This window comes from Micromys minutus (assembly GCF_963924665.1).
Source record: "Micromys minutus genome assembly, chromosome: 2".
Taxonomy (NCBI): Eukaryota; Metazoa; Chordata; class Mammalia; order Rodentia; family Muridae; genus Micromys; species Micromys minutus.
This window is the reverse complement of record NC_137971.1, coordinates 74,380,911-74,401,397: the sequence shown is the minus strand read 5'-3', so window position 1 is coordinate 74,401,397 and position 20,487 is coordinate 74,380,911. Positions and strand designations below refer to the sequence as shown.

Here is a 20,487-nt window from a genome sequence, read left to right as displayed (position 1 = left end):
AAGTTATTATGGCTAATATTGCTGTCTTGTGAGACTCATGTGTACTTAGGGCAATGTTACATATTGTTCAGAATTGTTTTTAAAAGTTTTACATGGGCTGGAAAAACCTACTAGTTAGTAAGTTTTTGTGATATAAGAATGAGGATCTAAATTCACAGCAGTGGCTAGGACCTATAATTCTAGCACCAGGGAGGCAGAGACACGAGGATTCCTAGGGATTGGCTAGATAGTCTTGTCAAATGGGCGAGACCCAGATTTAATGGTTAAAAACCTAGCATGGGGAGAAGTAGAGAAAGATAGACATCAATCTTTGCCTACGCTTACGCGTATTCGAGCACGCGCGTGTGTGTGTGTGTGTGTGTGTGTGTGTGTGTGTGCTCGTGCGCACACACACACACAGACACACACATCCCACAAACATTTAAAAAGAGCTCCAACCTGATACTATAAAGACCCTTGTAAAGTAATATTGCAGCATGGTTGTTAATAGAAAACAATGTAAATAGCTTAAAGATCCACTCATTTAAGTGAAGTTTAAATAATAGAGGTTTATCCGGGACACATTTAAACCAAGTATCTTTCTGTTAGTCTCTTTCCCTAACATCTATTCATTTACTAACAGAACAAAATGGAAAGAACTGTAATGAGCATTCATAATACCTGCCAACCCCAGATTCTGCAGTTAGCAACGGACTTTCATGGCTTTGTGGCCTATCTGTGTGTCCATTTGCACCCCCTTTGCCAACACCTTCTCTGTGCACTTCAGAATCAGTGATAGACCTCCATGCATGTTAGCTTAGACTCTTAGCATGCAGCCCATTTAACCAGGACCCCATCCTCAAAGGTCAAATTTACACCCAACTAAGCGCACGTTTCTTAAGTGTATCGTTCTGTGGGTTTTGAAATAGTGTGTGCTTTAAAACACCGTGGGGATATAAACATTGGTCAAGAAAAGCCAAAGCAGCAGATGTGAGCACAGCTGTGGTATGGTTTGGGAGCCTACAGGAGATTAATTCACCCTCCCGAGAAAGGGACTAGAGTTAGCCCACAAGGATGAGTTAGTTAACCAAGCAAAGAAAGAAATGATAACCTCAGGGTGCCTCCCTCCTGACTTAGGCTAGTTTGTGTAGCGGTCAGAACATGGATTCAACTGCTGTAACAAATAAGACTCCAAAAGGTATATTGGCTCGGATACAATAGAGGTGAATTTTAAGTCATAAACAGTATAGGATGGGTGTTCCTGGCCCCGCCCACCCTCGCCATATGATAACCGAGGGATGGAATTCTTTCTGCCTTATATGCCTCCATTCTCTACATTCAGAGAGTGGAGGGGGAGGAACAGGAGGAGGAGGCTCAAGCTGCTTTGTTCTGGAACTGACACACTTCACTTCTGCCTCCACCCTATCAGAGAGATTTCAGTCCATGGCCACGCCTTCCAGCAAGGGTGCCTGGGAGAATAATTTGGGTGGGTAGCAAGGGGTCTCGCTCGTCCTGGCTGCTCCTCAGCTCTGGCTGGAATTTTTCAGTGTCCCCAGAGATCTTCTGACTTTTTCCCTTTAGAACACCAAGTTTCTCACACCCCACAAACACAAATCTTGAAGTGCCTTTTCCTGGTGACATTTTCTTGTGTTCAAATCATGGGACATGCCAGGTGCTGGAGCTGCCTTTCCTGAGCCCAGCAAAAGCCAGGAATAAATCAAGTAGGATGCAGCCAGCGACTTATGAAATTGAAAGAAGCAGCGAATGCTTGGAAACTGGGCACCCAGGTAATCACATCCACAGCTGCTAAAAACAATCCTATCCTGTTCTGTAACTGGCTGTGTACCCAAGGCAGAAAACACTAACCTCCTCTATGGCTGGACCTTCCTGGAACGGTGTCCATGAGGTCCAGTGCCTGGATGTCCTCAGAGGTCTAAGAAGTGGACCTGAAGTGCCTGAATGTCCCCAGAATCTAGGAAGTTGCCCTCAACGCTCAGAATTTAGCCGCTGTCATCCAAAGTGCCAGTGATCTCTGTAGCTCACTGTTCATAGCTGAGCAGCACGTAATAGTTGCAATCACAGATTCGATGCACCAGTTGCATATCTCTGTTAATACGTTCTAGGGGAGCCTAGCAGTGAAAGGTCATTTTGCTCCACTACAGCCAGTGTGAGAGCTGAAGTTACGTTTTAAGTTTTAATTACTATGCCTAAGAGATCTAAACAACAAAAGGGCTCAAGCCTGCGAGCCACTTGCCCAAGGACAGATACTTCCTGTGGAGGTGATTGTTTATGTAAGATGACAAGCCACATGTTTTTAGTCCTGTAAACAAGTTTGTTTGACCCAACTGCACTGGATACGCTTGATAGGTAGGAGGGAGTTATGTGGGCAGGAAATACATCAGGATGTACACTTACCCCTGTTGGATGTAGGCAGGAGATACACAGACAGGAAGTATGTCAGGATATATGCTTGGCCCCGAGTGGACCTCATGGGAAATACGTAGCCTTATGGGTGTACCTTTATAAATCTGCAAAAATGAGACCTGTCGCCATTTTCTGGGAGCCAGTTACAGGGATTGGGGGGGGGGGGCTGGATGCTTATTGAGTATCTACTGTATACCAGGAACTCTTTTGGTATACCAGCAATGTTTGTGAATCAAACAGAAGCATTTGACCTTATGGATTCTACTGGCCGTAATAGCAATGCTGACAAGAGTGGTGTTCTTATCACTTTGAGGTCTTATAATGTGTCAGGACCTTATGAGTGTTCTGTTTGGATTAGCTACCAATTGTTCCCTGATGTTACTACTGCCATCCCCCTTTAAAGGTGATATGACAAAGATAACAGAAGAAACAGGAGGAAAGGCTGGAGTAGCTTGGTAGAGTCACAGTTTGTAAATGTCATTTAATGTGTCATATTCAATTTACAAATGCATGATTTGTGGCCCTTAGGATGTTTGATCGTTTGGATGAAAATGGCCTCCATAGGTTCGCAGGGAGTGGCAACCTTAGGAAGTGTGGCCTTGTTGGATTAGATGTGGCCGTCACTAGGAGTGGGCTTTGAGGTTTCAGAAGCTCAAGCCAGGCCCAGAGTCACTCTCTTCCTGCTGTCTGGGGATCCAGTGTAGAACTCTCAGCTACCTCTCCAGCACCATGTTTGCCTGCATGTTGTCATGCTTCCTGTCATGATGACAATAGAGTAAACCTCTGAACTGTAAGCCAGCCCCAGTTAAAGGCTGTTCTCTATAAGAGTTGCCATGGTCGTGGTGTCTATTCACAGCAACAGGAACCCTAACTAAAACAGGGTAGAAACCTAGGGCCTTGAACATGTTAGGTGAGTGTCCGCCTATTGTGCTATACCCCCAGCCTTGATTTGGGGCTTACAATGGCTTGATACTGAACCAACACGTTTTGCTTTATCTTACTCTCTAGGGTGCCCATATGTTTGAATGGGTTAACAATTTCCTTTCACTGTGAGCTGTTGATCTCAGTGCTGGGAGGTCACCCCACCTGTTCCCTCTTACCCACATGTCCACGAACCAGTGTGCATCAGTGGGATTCCTGAGAGTGCCCGTGAGTGTGCCTTTACGTGCCCTCTGCTCTCCTATATAGGCTTCAGAGCTGTGAGGCTTCTCTTGTAGGAGCAGATATGCTCAGCTGCTTCCTCTGCAGTCTTGATCCCCCACATGTTCAATCCTCTCTAGCTGTACTACCTGCCCCGCCCACCTCTATCCTGCCCACCTCTACCCCACCCATTTCTACCCGCCCACCTCTGTCCCGCCCACCTCTACCCCGCCGACCTCTGTCCCGCCCACCTCTACCCCGCCCACCTCTGTCCCGCCCACCTCTACCCCGCCCACCTCTACTCCTCCCACCTCTACCCCACCCACCTCTACCCCGCCCACCTCTACTCCTCCCACCTCTGCCCCGCCCACTTCTGCCCCGCCCACTTCTGCCCCGCCCACATCTGCCCCGCCCACCTCTACCCCACCCCTTTCACCTCCATTCCATTCACATTCCCTTATCATGTCTCATAATCACTGAACAGATACCAACTGCCATGGAAGGATCGTGCTCCAGACTGCCATGCTTTATGTGGTATTAGTTGGCGATGCAATTCGGCAAGTCAGTTGCTTAGGATACTTCCTGTTGTATCTGCGTGGGAATTATAAGTAAAGAAGGCTAAAGATGTGATCTTGGAGAGGTGGTCGTGGCTTGGAGGAGGTGAATCAGGACTTGCAATCTGGCTTAATGATTCTAGTTGCTTCTTAGCATCTTGTAACAGTGGTTTTCTCTACTTTGAGGTCCATACATCTTCCCAAACATCCCCCTTCCTTCTCTTCACTCCATCTCTCCCTCCTCCTCCAACTCCTCCTCTTCCTCTTTTTCCTCTTCCTCCTCTTCCTAAGCACAGGGTCCCACTATGTATTCCAGTCTACCCTGAAACTGTATATACTGCAGGCTGCCTTAAAACTCAGAATCCTCCTGTCTCAGCCTCCTGAGAACCAGGATTGTAGCTGCAACACTCCTAATTTTAAAATAGCATTTTCAAAATGGCTACCAGAGGTTCATAGCGGCATAAGCATATTCTTCCTCTGTCCATGGAAAAGAGTTAAAATTTGTATTTTAAGATTGCATTGGTATAAAGGCAAATACATTAACATTGCATATTAAAATAATTGCCTCAACCCCACACCCCAGAGTTTCTTCCCTTGTGGTTTTAAAAACATTAAAATGTTTTCACAAGCTCCCAAGGTCCTGTGCCTTGGGTCCTGTGCCAGGCACAATTAGAGGAGAAGGCCGTCCTGACACTCCTAACAGCCAGGTGCTCCTCTAGAGTGCTCTGTGGACACAGGAGAACAGTCCAGACACAGTGTCTTGTGGCAGGCACAGCACTGAATTCTGACAGGAGAAAATGTCCTGAGGAGATTAAAGGGGCATTAGTTCCTAGCATTAAAGGAGACCTTCTCTCCTAAAGTCTTTGAGCCCCAGCTGTGGGAGTCGAGCCTAATTTTAATCTCATTAGTGGCATGTATCCATACACATACATGCATACGCACATTAGACGTGCTTATATAACCCTGAAGACAAATGCACTCCCCTTTCTTCCCCCTCTTTGCTATCTTCCTCTACCATATGTTAAATTGCTTTATCATATGTCTCACAGAGCTGAGGAGTCGCTGCTACCTGTCCCCTAAGCCTCTTCCAGGGAACCTTTGCTGTCTGATCTTGGCTTCCTGCCGGCTCTGAAGTTCTGTCCCAATTATGGTGCCTCTTCCCTCAGCCCCCAAGCTTCCATATGCAATTCTGACTGCAGCGTAATTCTTGCAGGCTCATCTTTCTAAATCACTTTTCCGGATTTCTCAGGTCTTTGCTCCACAAAGTGACTTGACGCTTCAGTCCTCTGAAGATAGTGAATTGCAAAAGAGGATGAGGTCCTTTTTTTTTTCTCAAGAAAATTACTTACATTGAGGAAAACTATCAAGAATTTCAAGTTTATAGCGCTTCATCTGTTGCGGATAGTTAGGAGAGTAAAACAAAAGTTGAGGAACAGAGAGATGTAGTACACAGCTGTGCATTCTGAATTGCTCAAAGGCAGGGTAAGATGGGTTCTTGACAAGAGCCCAGCATCTATGTCTTTGCCTCAAGGGAACTCACCCATCACTGTCCTTCCAATTATTGTCCCTCTCTGGCTGTGCATCAGTACTGCCCTCTTTAGCCCTTTCTGTGTCAAAATCCCAAATCTATATAACTCTACAACTCTAAAATGCCAGAAAAGAGAATCTAATGATCTCCTTGTCTGTGCCCGAGAAGGAGAAACAGCCACACAGGCAGAATGATACGAACATGCTTTCTGAGAGCGAATTTGGTGTGAACAAGGAACTCTAACAGGAGAGTGGGAATGACTAACCTCTCTGGTCCACAGATCAAGGAAGAATTTCCTTTTGGCTTATATATTCTTTTAAACAGTGCCTGGCTCTTTAAGGGAAAATACTACAGTATTAAATCAGACCATCTTATCGAAGAGCCCTGTGCCCATGAACACAGAATCTGCACAGGGTTTCATGACCTAAGCATGGTGGTACATGTCTGTAAAGCCAGATCTCAAGAGATCACAAGCACAAGGCCAACTTGAGCTACATAGTGGGATTTTTGTCTCACAAAACTCAAGGGCTGGGTATGTAGATCAGTAGGTTAAGCAGTTTGCAGGCAATGCGTTTGATCCTTAACACCACAAAGGAGGGTGGGGGAAAGAAATAAGAAAATTGTACTCTCAAGTTCCAAGTCCAGCTTTGGAACTTCCACAGTTCTTCTCCTGCCATACACGCACCACATCAGAGATTCACAGTGATGTTCTAATAACAACACATCTGTAACTTTTTGTACAGAGGTCATGATAGCAGCAGGGGACTGCAATCATCCAACGCCCAGAGTAGATATTGGGATAGTCAAATGAGGGTAATACATAGCGTTGGAGGAGACATGGCATCACCCCAAACGTCTCCCCCGGTGTTGTCCTGGGCATTGTATAATGACCGCACAGAGCACTATGGCAGAAGCCTATCTTCTGCTTCTGAGCACCGGGGGTTTGTGTGAGCATTTCTAGTGTTGCTCATTTAATTTGCAGCATAGGCTAATGAGGGTGGGTTATCATTATCTCCAGTTCAGAGATGCAGAAATGGAGGCTCGGGAAGCGAGAGACGTGCAGTCAAGCCGCAGAGGGGGCAGAGTGGAACCCAGCGAGTCCTCGAAGCAGCTTGCGGCTGCACTCTGTGATCCGCTCCTGCACCAGAGAAGCTGCAGGCTCCAGCCACAGTGGTCTGTCAGTCAACAAACAAGCCAGTCTCGTGCTCACCAGGCAGATCAGATTATTAAGGCACAGGCTTTCTTTGTGCCACCTAATTGTTTAAATGAATGACAGACCCTTAAGGGTTTCCGTCTCATTGTCTTTTGGTAAAAGGCATCAATTACTGGCTTGTTTTCCCAAGAACCATCTACAAAACAGTCAAATTGAATCTGTTTTTATTTTAGCTATGTAGCTTCTGTCAAGCTTAACATACAACTCAAAGAAATGACTAAGCCAGACATGTTACAAAGTTTATTAATTTATTTGGCATCTCTGCTCTCAGTCCTTTCTGGCTTCTTTTTATTTCTTTTTTACAAAAATACTTAAGGCTTCTCTTAGAAAATTTCAAGTACATACTCCAGTACTTTGCATGTGGCATACATTAAGTCTCCCTAACTTTAGAACTGAAGCTGTAAGTGTCTCCCCATTTCCACACTGCCCATACCCCAGTCCTTGCCAGTAAACATCTCTCAGCTCTTTTGTAGTTTGAAGAGTTTTAGACTCCCCGTATAAGAGCCTACAGTTTTTGTCTTTCTGTGTCTGGCTTGTTTCCCAAAGGGTAAGGTCTTCCAAGTTAATGAACAACGTTTATTTTTAGCTCAAAAGAAGCCTTCAGTAACTATTACCGATACATGCATTTCTAATAATGCCAGTAATGAGAGGTGCCGTAGCTCCAAGTGTAGAGAGAACGCTTCTACATACTTCTACTGTAACTCAGTAAACATTTCGTATTAGACCCAATCAAGCATCCTCAGAAAAAACACTGGCAACAGTCTTGAATTTAAGTCTCCTAGTTCACTATCTTTTTCTTATCTATGGTGGGTGTTGTCTCCCCCATTCTACAGTGCCATTTATTTAATGAGTTTGCAGGAGCCAGATATAGCCAGTCAGCAAGGACCTCAGTTCTAAACTTTCCTTCGTATTTCCTAGTTTTGTCTGTCTAGAGGGGAAAAATGCAACTAGGTTAAACCTAAAGCATGACCCCACAGCAGCAATTTAAAAGGTTTAGAGGCTGAAGAGATAGCAGTTGCTAAAAGTTCTTGCCATGTAAACTCAATGACATGAGTTCCATGCCCAGCAATCAAGTAAAAATACAGGCATGGGGAAGTACACTTGTAATCTAAGAGATGGGAGGTAGAGACAGGTGGTTCCCCATTGAGCTAGACCAGTAAGATACCCTGTCTCAAAATCAAAAACTCACCAGTATCTCCTTTAATTCCAGCATTCAGGAGGTAGAGGCAAGTGCATCTCTATGATTTATTTTAAAGTCATTCTGATGGACACATTGAGTTTCAGACCAGCAAGGGCTTGTCTATAATCACAAGATCTTGTCTATAATCCCATCATTCTGGAGGTTGAGGCAGAAGAATCATACATTTGAGGCTGGAGAGAGAGAGAGAGAGGGAGGAAGGGAGAGACAGAGAGAGAGACTTAAAAATAAAGTAAAAAATTTAGCAAGAGCCCCAGAAAACGTGCAGCTGAACTTTCTGCCAAGGTGACACCATGGTGACCCCCTACAGTCACTGTGCATCCTCCAGATGAGCTCACACAGTGCGCCACAGCTTCCTCACATGGACATTTATATAAGCAGGCCTGCCAAATAAAACTGGCATGTGTACTTTTAAAACCAACTAACAAATATGAGCAGTTCCTGAGAACTAACTTTTCAGATAGTCCTCTGGCCTCCACATACCTGCTCATGTGTATCTGCACACACATGCACACACACACACACACATACACACACACACACACACACACACACACACACACACAAATATGTACACACAGTAAAAGTAATAAAGTAATAAAAATGTTGAATTCTGGATGACCTCTGACATGACATGAAAATCAGCTCATTTCTTCACAGGTCTAGGCTTTATTAAAGAGATTTGTTTTTATTTTTGTTTTATAAAGAAATTTTATTTGCTTCAAGAAAGAGTCTCATCTTGTGGCCCAGGCTGACCTTTAGCTTATGGTACTCATCCTGCCTTACATGGACTGGGATTACTGGTGTTCACGGCCATGCTCAGCTAAGAGAATTCTTTCCATCTGCAGAAGCCTTGCGTAAGAATCACAGAATGGCTGATTTAAGTCCCCTACCATGCTGTGCATGGTGACTGTCATCTCTTTGTTGAGCAAACTGCATGGAAGGAATGATTCAGTCCCACCCAGGTCTACGCCCACTTCCTGTGCACACAAGTTCCTCGTTATTCCACTTTCCAGTTTTTCCATGAGCTGTGCTTCAGTGAGCCAAGCCAGTTTGGTTACCTTCTCCAAACAAGCTATTAAAGGCCCTGAATCATTTCTAGACTGCCAACTTCCTCCCTGCTGATTGAGGCAAACACACTCAGATCCTTGAGCCATAGGACTTCATATTAAACTGGTGCAGCCGCCATATCATATCATGTGCATAAGTGTGCACAGACACTTAAAATATTATCCAAAACTCAAGAATTCATAAGTATGATAAAGTCAGCATCACCGTGAGTGTCACTCTGTGACACTCTCCACAATGTTGAAAGAGAACCCCAGTTGGCATAATTTTTCCTTCTACTCCAAGTCTTTGGTTATAAAGGATGTTCTACTTTCATCTCTGCTGCTATGATAAAATAGATTAACAAACACAATGTAGAGAAGAGTAGATTTATTTTATCTTACAATTACAAGTTTCAGTCCATCACTGCAGGGAAGTCAACAGTGAGAGCTTGAGAAAGTTGTTCACATAACATGTGCTTGCATGCTTGCTTGCTTGCTTCAGCTCAGCTGTAGTTCCCTATGTGTAGACAGTTCAGGTACTCCTGCCTAGGGAATGGTGCTGCCCACACTGGACTGTGTCTTACCCTGTCATTTGGCTTAATTAAGACAGTATCCCGAAGATATTATCACTTTTGCCAGGTGATCCTATTTTAGGTCACACTGACAAATTGACCACCACAAAGAAAGAGGTTGTTTAAACCCCTCTCTTTGTCATTAGTCTGAACATCCAGTCTGAAGGAGGATTTTGATAAGTCTACATGGCAGACACCATGCATTTGAGAGGCCTGAACAGCGAGGGATATAGTTCCTTGCTCTCCACTGGAATTTTAGACATTAGTAGCTGATCTGCCAATTCCACAGGAAAGCTCTGTTAGCTACTGACTAAGCATGTACATTCCTCAAAAAGACCCTTTTAGAATTCACTAGATGGAATACAGGCTTCTTTTAGTGGCCATGCCTTTCATTCTGGGCCTTGCACAAGACCTCTCAGAGCATATTTTACAACTATAGTATTCTGCCTTTTCAGTTCATGTTCTGCCTTTCTCACATATATGGAGAAGGTGGGAATGAATTCTTTATATTCAGGAAAAGAAATCTGAACCCTCTTTTTGTTCTCTATAAGTGTTTCTTTGCTTTAATAACGATGGCTTGCTTGGGGCAAAATACCGATCTTTATTTGTATTATGTTATTTGGTCTCAGTATGACTTTTGCGGGGAAAATATATCATTGTGCCTGTCTATTAGATGAGGAAACAGAGATAAAGAAATTAAACTAGCCTTCCGAACAATACAGAGAAAAACACTCATCCAAGACCTTGAACCTGTACCTGTGTAATTTTCAGTTCTTGTCAGATAGAAACTTCTGGATCCTCAGATTCCACTGGCACCATAACTCAATTCTTTTGTTATAGATATCATTAAGATGCCTACCATGTTGCAAAGGGAAAGATGCTGAAGTTAGCCTTCTTCCTGGAACCAGGATGCATCTATATTTTTCTCAAAATTCTGTCCCTCGGTGACTGAGTGTCCTTGGGAGAGCAACTGGATAGTGTTTGGCACATTTAAGATCCTGACCATTATCCACATCCTGATGGACTTAGCAAGTTCACCCCCCTGTCAGCTCCTCCACTACAGGCCTCTCACAGGAAGCACCCAAATATTTAGAAGATTCTGATTTAATTGGTCTGGAATGTGTCCCAACCATCAGTTTTGAAAAGCCCTGCAGAGAATTCTTATGTGCAGTGTAAAGACTCAGTAGCTCTTGCAAGCAGGTCGTGCAAAACCTGAGAACCAGGATTGCAGCTGCAATATTCCTAATTTTGAAACAGCATTTCCAAAATGGCTACCAGAGGTTCATAGTGGCATAAGCATATTCTTCCTCTTTTCATGGAAAGGAGTTAAAAAATTGTGTCTTATGATTGGTCTAAAGACAAATACATTAACATTGCATACGAGAATATTTGCCTCAATCCCACGCCCCAGAGTTTCTTCCCTTGTGGTTTTAAAAACATTAAAATTCTTTCACAAGCTCCCAAGATAGGGGTCTTCAGTCTTGTGCCAGGAACAATCAAAGGAGAAGGCAGTCCTGATTTTTACACTAGACTCTCAGCAGCCAGGTGGTCCTCTAGAGTGCTCTGTGGACACAGGAGAACAGACCCAGAGAACAACAGCTTTAAGGTGATGTCCAATTTTTGCTCCCAACCTTGTCACAAGTCTGTCATTCAGTGGGTTTATAATAGGGGACATGGGGTACAGGCTTCACAGCTTTCCTGTGGTGTCTTCACTGTAGACACAAGAGCTTTAACTTAATTATTTACTCATGTCCCTTCTCATATGTCTGCTGCTCCGACACTTTACTGACACACTTTGTGCTCAATAGAATTCGAAGACCCTGACTCCCAAAATCCTTTTGTTCATTTTAGATGCAGATGTACCAGCAGAAGTCAACAGGTTGAAACCTTTGCTTGGTAGTACCTCAGTTAGAATTTCTATGGCTGTGATAAAAAAAACACCAGGACTAAAAGCAATTTGGGGAGGAAAGGGTTTATTTTGGCTCACGGTTCTCAGGTCACACTGCATCACTGAGGGTACCCAGGAAAGAAACCTGGAGGCAGAAACTGATGCAGAGACCATGAAGGAATGCTTCTGACTGGCTTGCTCTCCACAGCTTGTTCAGCTTGCTCTCTTACATCACTCCAGACCACCAGTCGAAGGATAGCCCAACCCACAACTGGGGTAGCCCTCCCGTACCAATCACCAGCGAAGGCAAAGCTCCACAGGCTTGCCTGAGGGCTGATCTTATGGAAGGATTTTCTCAATTGAGGTCCCACTTCCCTCAGGTAACTCCAGCTTGTGTCAGGTTGACAGGAAACAGCCAGGACAGCTAGTTCTAGGCTTCTGCTGCTGCTGCATGCGTTGTTCCTGCTCCTCTGACCCATTATGGGGATGATGGTGAGAGTGCCATTCACAATTCCTCTGAGTGTACAAAGCTCTGTGCAAGGAAGGACTCGCCTTCACACCCAATTTTCAGGAAAAGCATGGTGTTCTACTTGAAAACAAAATCACTTTCCCTATAGAAAATATCAGTGTTATTGCATTTTGTGTACTGCTGGTTGTATTGGCTTCTAGGAGGAGAGATGAGGAGAGAAGAAGGGAGGAGGAGAGAGAAGAAAGGTGAAAAGGAGGTGAAGAGGGGAGAGGGAAGAGAAGAGGAAGGCAAAATAATGTATTAAAAGTATATACTATATACATACACTCGTATGGAAACACACAGACATATGTGTTGGCTACATAGTGTATAATCATTTATAACCATCTGTGTTGAGGTATCTTTATGGGCCATACAATGCACTTGTTTGTGTTACATAATCTTGAATAGTCTTTCAAGTTCTTTGGGAAATATGGGTTGAGTGAAGTCATCTACACACATTAAGTAATTCCAAGTTCTAAGCACTTGAAGCCCTGAGCGGGTGACCTAGATCTAGGGAGTTGTAGCTGCTTTTTCTCACTCAGATCTGTTAGCTCAATTAGTGAACAAATATTGGTTCACTGTTGACTGTGTGCTGGATGTTAGGAATCTGAGTGACAGCAAACTGACCTCACAAAGGGAAAAGATAAGGCAGATGCTCAGTGCGGTGCCTGCTGTGGAAAGTGCCATGAGGGGGATGGGGAGACGGCTCAGTGGGCAAAGTGGTGCCTGGTACACAAGCATGAGGACCGAAGTTCTAATCCCCTGTACCCACATAAAAGCTAGGCACAGCAGCACGCATCTGCAATCTCAGTATTTGTGGGGGGAGGGGGTGAAGATGGGCAGACACAGGCAGAGAGAACCCTAGAGGTGGATGTCTAGAGCGCAGTGGCCTGTAAATCTAACCAAAATTGTGACCTCTGTGTTTGGTGAAAGACCCTGACTCAAAAAGTAAATCAGGGAAGATACCCAAAACAGCTTCTGGCCACCATGAGGTAAACACACGCACCCATGGGTAAACATACGCACTCGATTACACCATACATGTGCAGACACATATATACACACACAAAGGCACAGCACTGTGAAGCAAGATGAAGCCATGTCCTTGACATGGGCACTGATGCTTAGGGAAGGTAGGCAGTCAGGGCCCCCACAGGGTCATAGTGAACTGTGAGCCGCCACTAGGAGGTCAGAGAGCAGAAGCTTGAAAGCCTGGGGAGAGAACTGCAGTCAGGGACCCACCTAAGAGACAGGGGTCTTGTAGGAAGACACCGGGAGGTCTCAGGAAAGCCAAGGGAGTGATACAAACTGGCTCAAGCTTTTCACGTGTATGGAGAGCTCTCGTGGGTAAGAAGACCGGAAGTCAGGAGTAAGAAGACCGGAAGTCAGGAGTAAGAAGACCGGAAGCAGAGCTGGTGAACGCAACCTCAGGCGTCTGGTTCACGGGCTAGCCATTCCCCAGGCTTTCCTCAGGATAGATGACAGACTTTTTAAATTCCATCCACTGTCCTCCCTCTCAGCATCCTTAGGAAAAAAAAAAGGTAACCTCAAATTCTAACCCCTGGTCTGTGTGGAGGTGACCTTCTCCGGACATCAGATTTCTGCGGAAGGCACTGAGTTAAGATGAGGTCACTCTGGATTAAGAGTGGCCCTAATTTAATGTGTCCTTGTAAGAATATTGGGACACAGACACAGGACAACAGGGAGGAACACACTGTGGAGAAAGGGTTAGAAATTGGAGAGATCTGTATATCTACAAGCCAAGAGTACGAAGGTTAGATGGCAGCTGCCAGAAGCTGAGAGAGAGAGACACGGGGTGAATTCTTTCTTAGTCTCCAACAGCTGCTGACTCTGCCAGCATCTCGACTTTGAACTTCTGGCCTCCAGAACTCAGAAAGGATATGTTTCTGTTGTTTAAAGCCACCTCGTGTTTTTTTTTCTTGGCTGTGCCTGACCTGAAAGACAGCCCAGTGCTTCGTGTTAAGTGGTCATTAGTGCTAGGTTAAGTTGTACTTTATACGCCCTGTCTCAGACTCCAGCTGAGGATTTTTTTTTTTTTTTTTTTTTGGCACACCCATTTGACAGCTCAGCAAACCGAGGCTCAGAAAAACCTACTTTATGGCTAACCTTAGATATACACTAGGCATTCTAACTCTCAAATCTATATATTCACCATTGCCGAGCACTACCCACTCTGTGGCCAGAGGTCAAGATTCTGGGCACACCTTGCCATTGGGATCTGGCAGCAAAGTTCATTACCACAAGCTTCCCAACAGGGAGCCCTTGGGCTGCTTTTCTCTATTTTATTTGCTGTCGCCTGGGTTCTGCTATTTATCACATCTCTCCCTGAAGATTCTTGGGTAACAGATGTGGCTTGGAATTTGATAAGAACGTTACTTCAACACATCCTTCCAATCTGTGTGGAATCCTCACCCTGGAGACGCAGGGACAGCTGGGCAAACAACCCATGCCCTCTGTGCTGGTATTAAAGTTTCTGGAAGCTCCGGGAACTGCTCGATGCAATTAATAAGAGCTTTGTTTTCACTTCAGGAGCATGGGGGAATGTGGCCATGGCCATTGCTAGTTCTGTGGCTAATGATTTGCATTTTTAGTTTTGCTCTCTTTGTCTCCCATGTAAGCATTAACTGCGTGTCAGGGATGTGCTAGGTGGTGAGTAGATTCTTAAAAACAGTTAACAAGAGTCAGTGTAGGCATTAAGAAAAAATATGTAGAAAAAGTACATGAGGGCAGGCGAGGTGGCTCGATCGTGTCACTGTCCCCTAGTTGTAGATGCTGTCGATTCCAGTTTCTCCACTAAGAACAGACAGGAGGGTCCTGGACTATGGGTGAAGGTCTGGGTGTGACAGGACATTTTATCCTTTCAGGTGTGGCTCTCCTCCTCTCTCTGGTCCTTCTGCTTCACCGCATCGATCCTGGTCGCCTTGCTGTTCCCTGTGTTCTTGCCCAGCTTGTCCTACAGTCAGGGAGCGGAAAACCCCACCTCCTTCTGAATCCAGGACATGGATTCCCTTTGTTCATTCTCCCTGCTTTGGCAAAGGCTAGGAACATGAGTACAGTGTAGAGAGCAGAGGAGGTGGGGGTGCACCAGAGACACATCCTGACTCTAACTGGATGGCCACCTAAGCCGGTAGCTGTTCTGAGGGCCGAGTCAGTGTGACACAGGTAACAGCCACCGAGATAGGCAGCTGTGTGGAAGACAGAGGCAGAGAAAAGCACACTGCGGTAAAACTGTGTTGGAAGTTTTCTTCCTCAAGCATCCTACATGACCCGGAGTCTGTAGTGCCTACGGCCACCAGTGATTGGAAGGAGAGAGAAGACGGTAGAAGTAAGAGTCTGGGTGAGCTCAAGGAAGTTGTTGAGGTCTGCCTGAAAGCTTTGATGTGTGGATGCAGGGCTCTAGAAGCTCCCGTGACTGAGTCCAGTTGGACTGTTTGTGTTAGGACAAGAGCTGTGTGGCCATGCTGACCCACCTATAAGCTCCTGGGTTTCCTTCCCTACTCCATGTGGCCCCAGGTCTCTGCTGCCCTGTCTTGTTCATTTGTGTCAGGACTGAGCACATTAGTCTTAATCTCTTAATCTTTAGTGATAGGAACCCTGGGCTTGTGAGATGGCTCCAGATGGGTAAAGCGGTTGCTGTGCAAACCTGGCTGTGTGTGTTTCATGTTTGGATCCCTCGAAGAAAACCCACTCCTGAGAGTTGTTTGACCTCCATGTGTGTGCCATGGTACTCAGGTACCTGCATACAATCATCATCATCATCATCATCATCATCATCATCATCATCATGACAGGAACTTTGACCATGTAAACCTAAGTTAACGTCCTGCCCTTGCTCCAGGTTGTACTTGGGCAGGCTTCGTCTCAGTTTCTTATAAGATTCATAGCAGTGTCTACTTTCTATGATCTTATGCAAAGTAAATAAGAGATAACAAAAGAAGAACCAATAATTGCTCAATACATTGTTAAGCACTCAAAGCTATGGTGCTGATGAGTGCTGCTTACAAAGCAGGTAACACAGTGTCTTTAGCAAATATCACCTTGCCAGTCTTTAGGGAAGATTTTCCAGGGAAGGCCCAGGTCTCCTTGGAATGTGATCCAGGCCTGTGCTTCCTAAGAGCCTCCTTGAAAATAGCACATGCAAGGATAGTTCTTCTGACAGGGTCAAGAGCAAGGATAATACTACCATAATGAAAATGACACTTTGTCCATAAGCCACCTGGTTTGCTGACCCTGCTCAGCAGCTTGTAGGAAGAAGCCCCAAGACAGCAGGTGAGACTGTTAAAGCAATGCATTGACTAGTCCTGTCGTTAGGTGTCTGCTCCCTTTTCCTCCCTGAGTTCAGGGTCAGGGAGCATGACTGCTTGATTCTTGCCGCATTTCCAGCAGGCTCTTACAGAGCAGGACACACTGAAGCAAGAAAGGGAGGGTGTCTAAAACTCAGTGCTACCAAGCATTCATTCATTCCTGTGCTGTTAGCATTGACTGATTATCTACCACACATCTGATCCTTTTGACGATTTCCTTAAGACGGAGAAATTTGATTCCATGGGGCTGGGGGAGTGAGCATCCTTCTGGCCATGCTGGCTGCTATTGCTATCAATGGATGTGCCAAAGGGTTCAACACAGTCTCCTCTTTCTTAGAACCATCTTCTATTGATAGGACTTAACCATTCAAAGTGTGAGGTGGTTGCAAAGTATTATTTGTTGCCTCCGGGTTCACACAACATGGTTTTCAAGGACTCCGGGTACCCATGGTTGTCCTCTAGGCCTCCTGTAACTGAGCTGATGTACTTGCTGTTCTTCCCAGGTCATGCTCTCGGAGAGGAAGGGTACAGATGAGCTCTATGCCGTGAAGATCCTGAAGAAAGATGTAGTGATCCAAGATGACGATGTGGAGTGCACAATGGTGGAGAAGCGGGTGCTGGCCCTGCCTGGGAAGCCTCCATTCCTGACTCAACTCCATTCCTGCTTCCAGACCATGGTAATGGGTCCAGCTCACTGGGTAGCCACTTCCAGGGTTTCCACGGGTTTGGGCCAATAATGCTATCTTAAGAGTAGCTGGCTGTTTGCCTTGTGGAATCTAAAGGGTGCTGGGCCCACAGAAGTCAGCTGATGTTACCACTGAACACTGTTTCCTGGGACAGATATTGTCCCAACTCAGGCAAATTGTATACCCAGACAATCCAAGTCTTTCCAAGCAGTGACTTAGGGACGAGGCCTCAGCAAATCTTATAGTCTAGACAGTAAGAGTCAGCCCTCCTAGCCCTCTAGAGGAGCATGAGTACGTCTCTGCAGGCTACCTGAGGCCTTTGATAGGGGCCTTCCCAGAGGAGGATTTCCAGAGGGCATAGAACGGAGAAAGTATCCAAGGCTAGTAAAAGGGTTATAGGGAAGGGCTAGTGCTTTGAGAACATGGCCGCCGGGATGAGCAGGGAACATTCACGCACTCTCTGCTGCTGCCTCTGCAAGCGTTAAGATGTCACTTCAGTGGGTCCTGGCCCTTCTCTGTTCCTGTCAGACACTGACCTCCGTGCCCAGGAGAAGAGCCCAAGCACAAGTGCAAATTAAGAGTTCATTCCTGAAGACATGGTTCTGTGAAAGGCCAATGGCTTTTAGAGATGGATTCTGTAGGATTCTTCTAGAACCTTTGCCTTTCAGCCGACACAATGACTGTACTTCTCACCCTCTACGTGAGATGGACTGGATGCTTCTAATGTGATATAGCTTTGGTGGCTATTCTAGGGAGCTCTCAAAGCCATTTTGTCATCTTCTTTTATCTGTTCTTTGATCTGCTGAACATTCTGTGCTATTTGGTCTGTAGTGTTTTCAGCCTAGGCTTTGCTTCCCGTACTCTTGAAGCACCTCTTCATGCTCCTCTCTCCCTTGTACTTTCTGAAAATTTTCAGCTAGATCTAGAGGCTTGGTCAGATTCAGCTTCTGTCCTTTAGTAAGACCGCAGGTGCTCCTTGGTGCTGGATGTATTCTTTCGGGAAATGCTTAAGGACCTTGGTGATGCTGGCCCAGACTGATGCTCTCATCACTAAGTCCATTAGCTCAATGGATGCTGTAAGATGGGAATATCTATTTTACATTTGCTAGCTGGAATGCTTTTTACAAAGCATTCTCCTTGCTTGTTTCCCAGTGATCTGGTTCATACAGAAAAAGACAGAATCCAAGCTTCATTTCTTCCCTTCATTAACACTTCTAGATAGTGAATTGGTTCATGGTTGTGCTCTAAGGGAGACTAAAACTTGGTTTTTAAAGTAAACCTTTAAGGGAAAATGAGAGTGGCTGTAAAGAAAACTGTAAGTAAATGATCGTTTATATCGTATGGGTACAGACAAAGGCCAGTAACAAAAGATGCCAAATATCTTTGACATTACCTTGGGGAATTCAGTTCAGAAGGGATCCAAATGTTAACAGAGTTAAGAGGTAACCCTTGAGATGTCCACTACCCCCTTTCCATGGCTGGTTCACAAACATACTCAAGAGTAGCAGCTTGTGAACAACTGATTGCCTAGTAAACAGGCCAGTGGCAAACTTGGAACGGCAGTTTGCATTTTCAGTTGTGTTGTCAAAATGGAGAGGAGGGGGTCATTTATGACTAATATTTGTCAAAGGATAGCATCTTTATCAGTAATGCTCTGAATGAAGGTTGGCATCTTTATTAGTAATGAACTGCTTTGAAAATAGCCATGTGGAGTGGACTTGAGGTTATTCTTATGCTGGCAAGTGGCCTGCCCAATCTGCGCTTCAGTTTTCTGGCATTGTAGATTCCGGGAGGAGCACTCGTGTGGTAGAAGTACCAAGCACTAGGTTCCCCCCATCCCAGAGTCATTACATGCCAGGGATGCTAAGAACCTCGAGAGTTAGTGGACTCTTGTCCTGCATGGGGAGAGGGTCTGTGACTCCTTCTAGACAGTTTTCCACTCTAGAACGTAGGAGGATCTGTGGGCTGATATTAAGGTGATACATGATTGGACAGTGGAGGAGTAGGTGGGGAAAAGGCCAGGAAAATGGAAGAGGAGGAGATTTCGGAGGAATCAAGATGGAGCTTGAGAAGGAGCATCTAGATCCAGGTGGTCATAAGTGGTGATAAATGACCATAGGTAGATAGGAATATTTTTAAGGGGTTCTGTAGGTCATTTTATCTCATATAGAAGGGCAGTTTGTATCTTTGTCCATTGGATGTAATCTTATTGTGTAGAGGGTTAGTGGATTGAGAATTTAATATATAAACCTGCCCAAAAAGCTACTGATCTTTAGAGTCATGTTTGTGCCAGTCAGTGGCATAAAGGAACATGCCGGGCGGTTGTATCCACTGGAACAGAAACAACAGGGGCGATGGAATGAACCGCACCTGAGTTCTTAGAGGTGGCCTGGAGTGCCAAGTGGTGTGGGAACCAAGTGTGTGCATGTGTGTGCTGAGCTCCACACTAGAGCGGCATCTGAAGAGTGAGACTGCACTGGGGGGGGGGGGTGGGAGATAAAAGGTTAAGTCATCCTTTTAATATTTACCGAAACAAGGATCCAACAGAGAGTTTCTCACTGGTTGACAATAACACGAAATAGTTAATTCATCTCCAGGGGCTGTGTTTTGTTTTGGGGGTGGGGTGATGGGTGGGATACTTGGAGAAATGCACTTGCCAAAAGGCTTGGTGAAGCCATTTGGGAGAGGAGCAGACACCTGGACACTTTACTTGTGTTCAAGTAGACACTCAGCCATCTTGCCCATGTTTAGACACCTCACCTGTACTCTGGACATTTTCCCATTGCATAAAATACCACAACTTATGTTATTTTTTTCATTTTAAACAATTGATGGTTTTTTTTTTCTTTTATTTTGAGACAGATTCTCCTGTGTAGTCTTACCTGTCCTGGATCTGTCTATGTAGACCAGGATGGACTCAACTTAAAGTTATCCTTCTGCCTCTACCTCCTAAATGCTGAGATTAAAGGCATGTGCCATCATACCCAGTCTGCTTTTTAAAACTTTGTGCATGTGTGTATGTCTGTCTGTATATGTCCGTGTAATCCAAGAGGGGGAGAGGCATCTGTGGAGATCAAAAGACCCTGGATCTGGAGGTACAGGCAGTTATGAGTCACCCAGTATGGGTGCTGGTAATTAGATTTGAGTCTTCAATGCTCTTAACTGCTGAACTATCTCTTCATTCCCATTTTCTAACGTTTAAAAATAATTATGTGTATTGTAAGTTTTCATACAATAAGTATTACAATGTCCACTCTCTGTGTGGTATGGGAGTCACAAATTTAAGCCTCCTGGCAACTCTTTGATGGATCTTATTGCCATACCCATTTCACAGACAAGGAAATTAAGCCATGCAGCTACATGTCAGGGCCAGGATTTGAACAAGGCAGAGTAGCTGTGGTTCTAATACACTTAACATAC

At 45.1% G+C, this 20,487-nt stretch overlaps 1 protein-coding gene across 2 annotated transcripts in view; it reads left to right on the top strand.

The window, feature by feature from the left end:
* The window catches only part of PRKCB (protein kinase C beta), a gene marked incomplete at both ends in the record, with an annotated part of 329,224 nt that overhangs the window by 247,245 nt on the left and 61,492 nt on the right, over positions 1-20,487 (top strand). For both annotated transcript variants that reach the window (XM_080911318.1, XM_080911317.1), the window contains one exon: positions 16,885-17,058. In XM_080911318.1, coding sequence (XP_080767444.1) covers positions 16,885-17,058 — 174 coding nt within the window. The remainder of the gene's footprint in view (positions 1-16,884; positions 17,059-20,487) is intronic.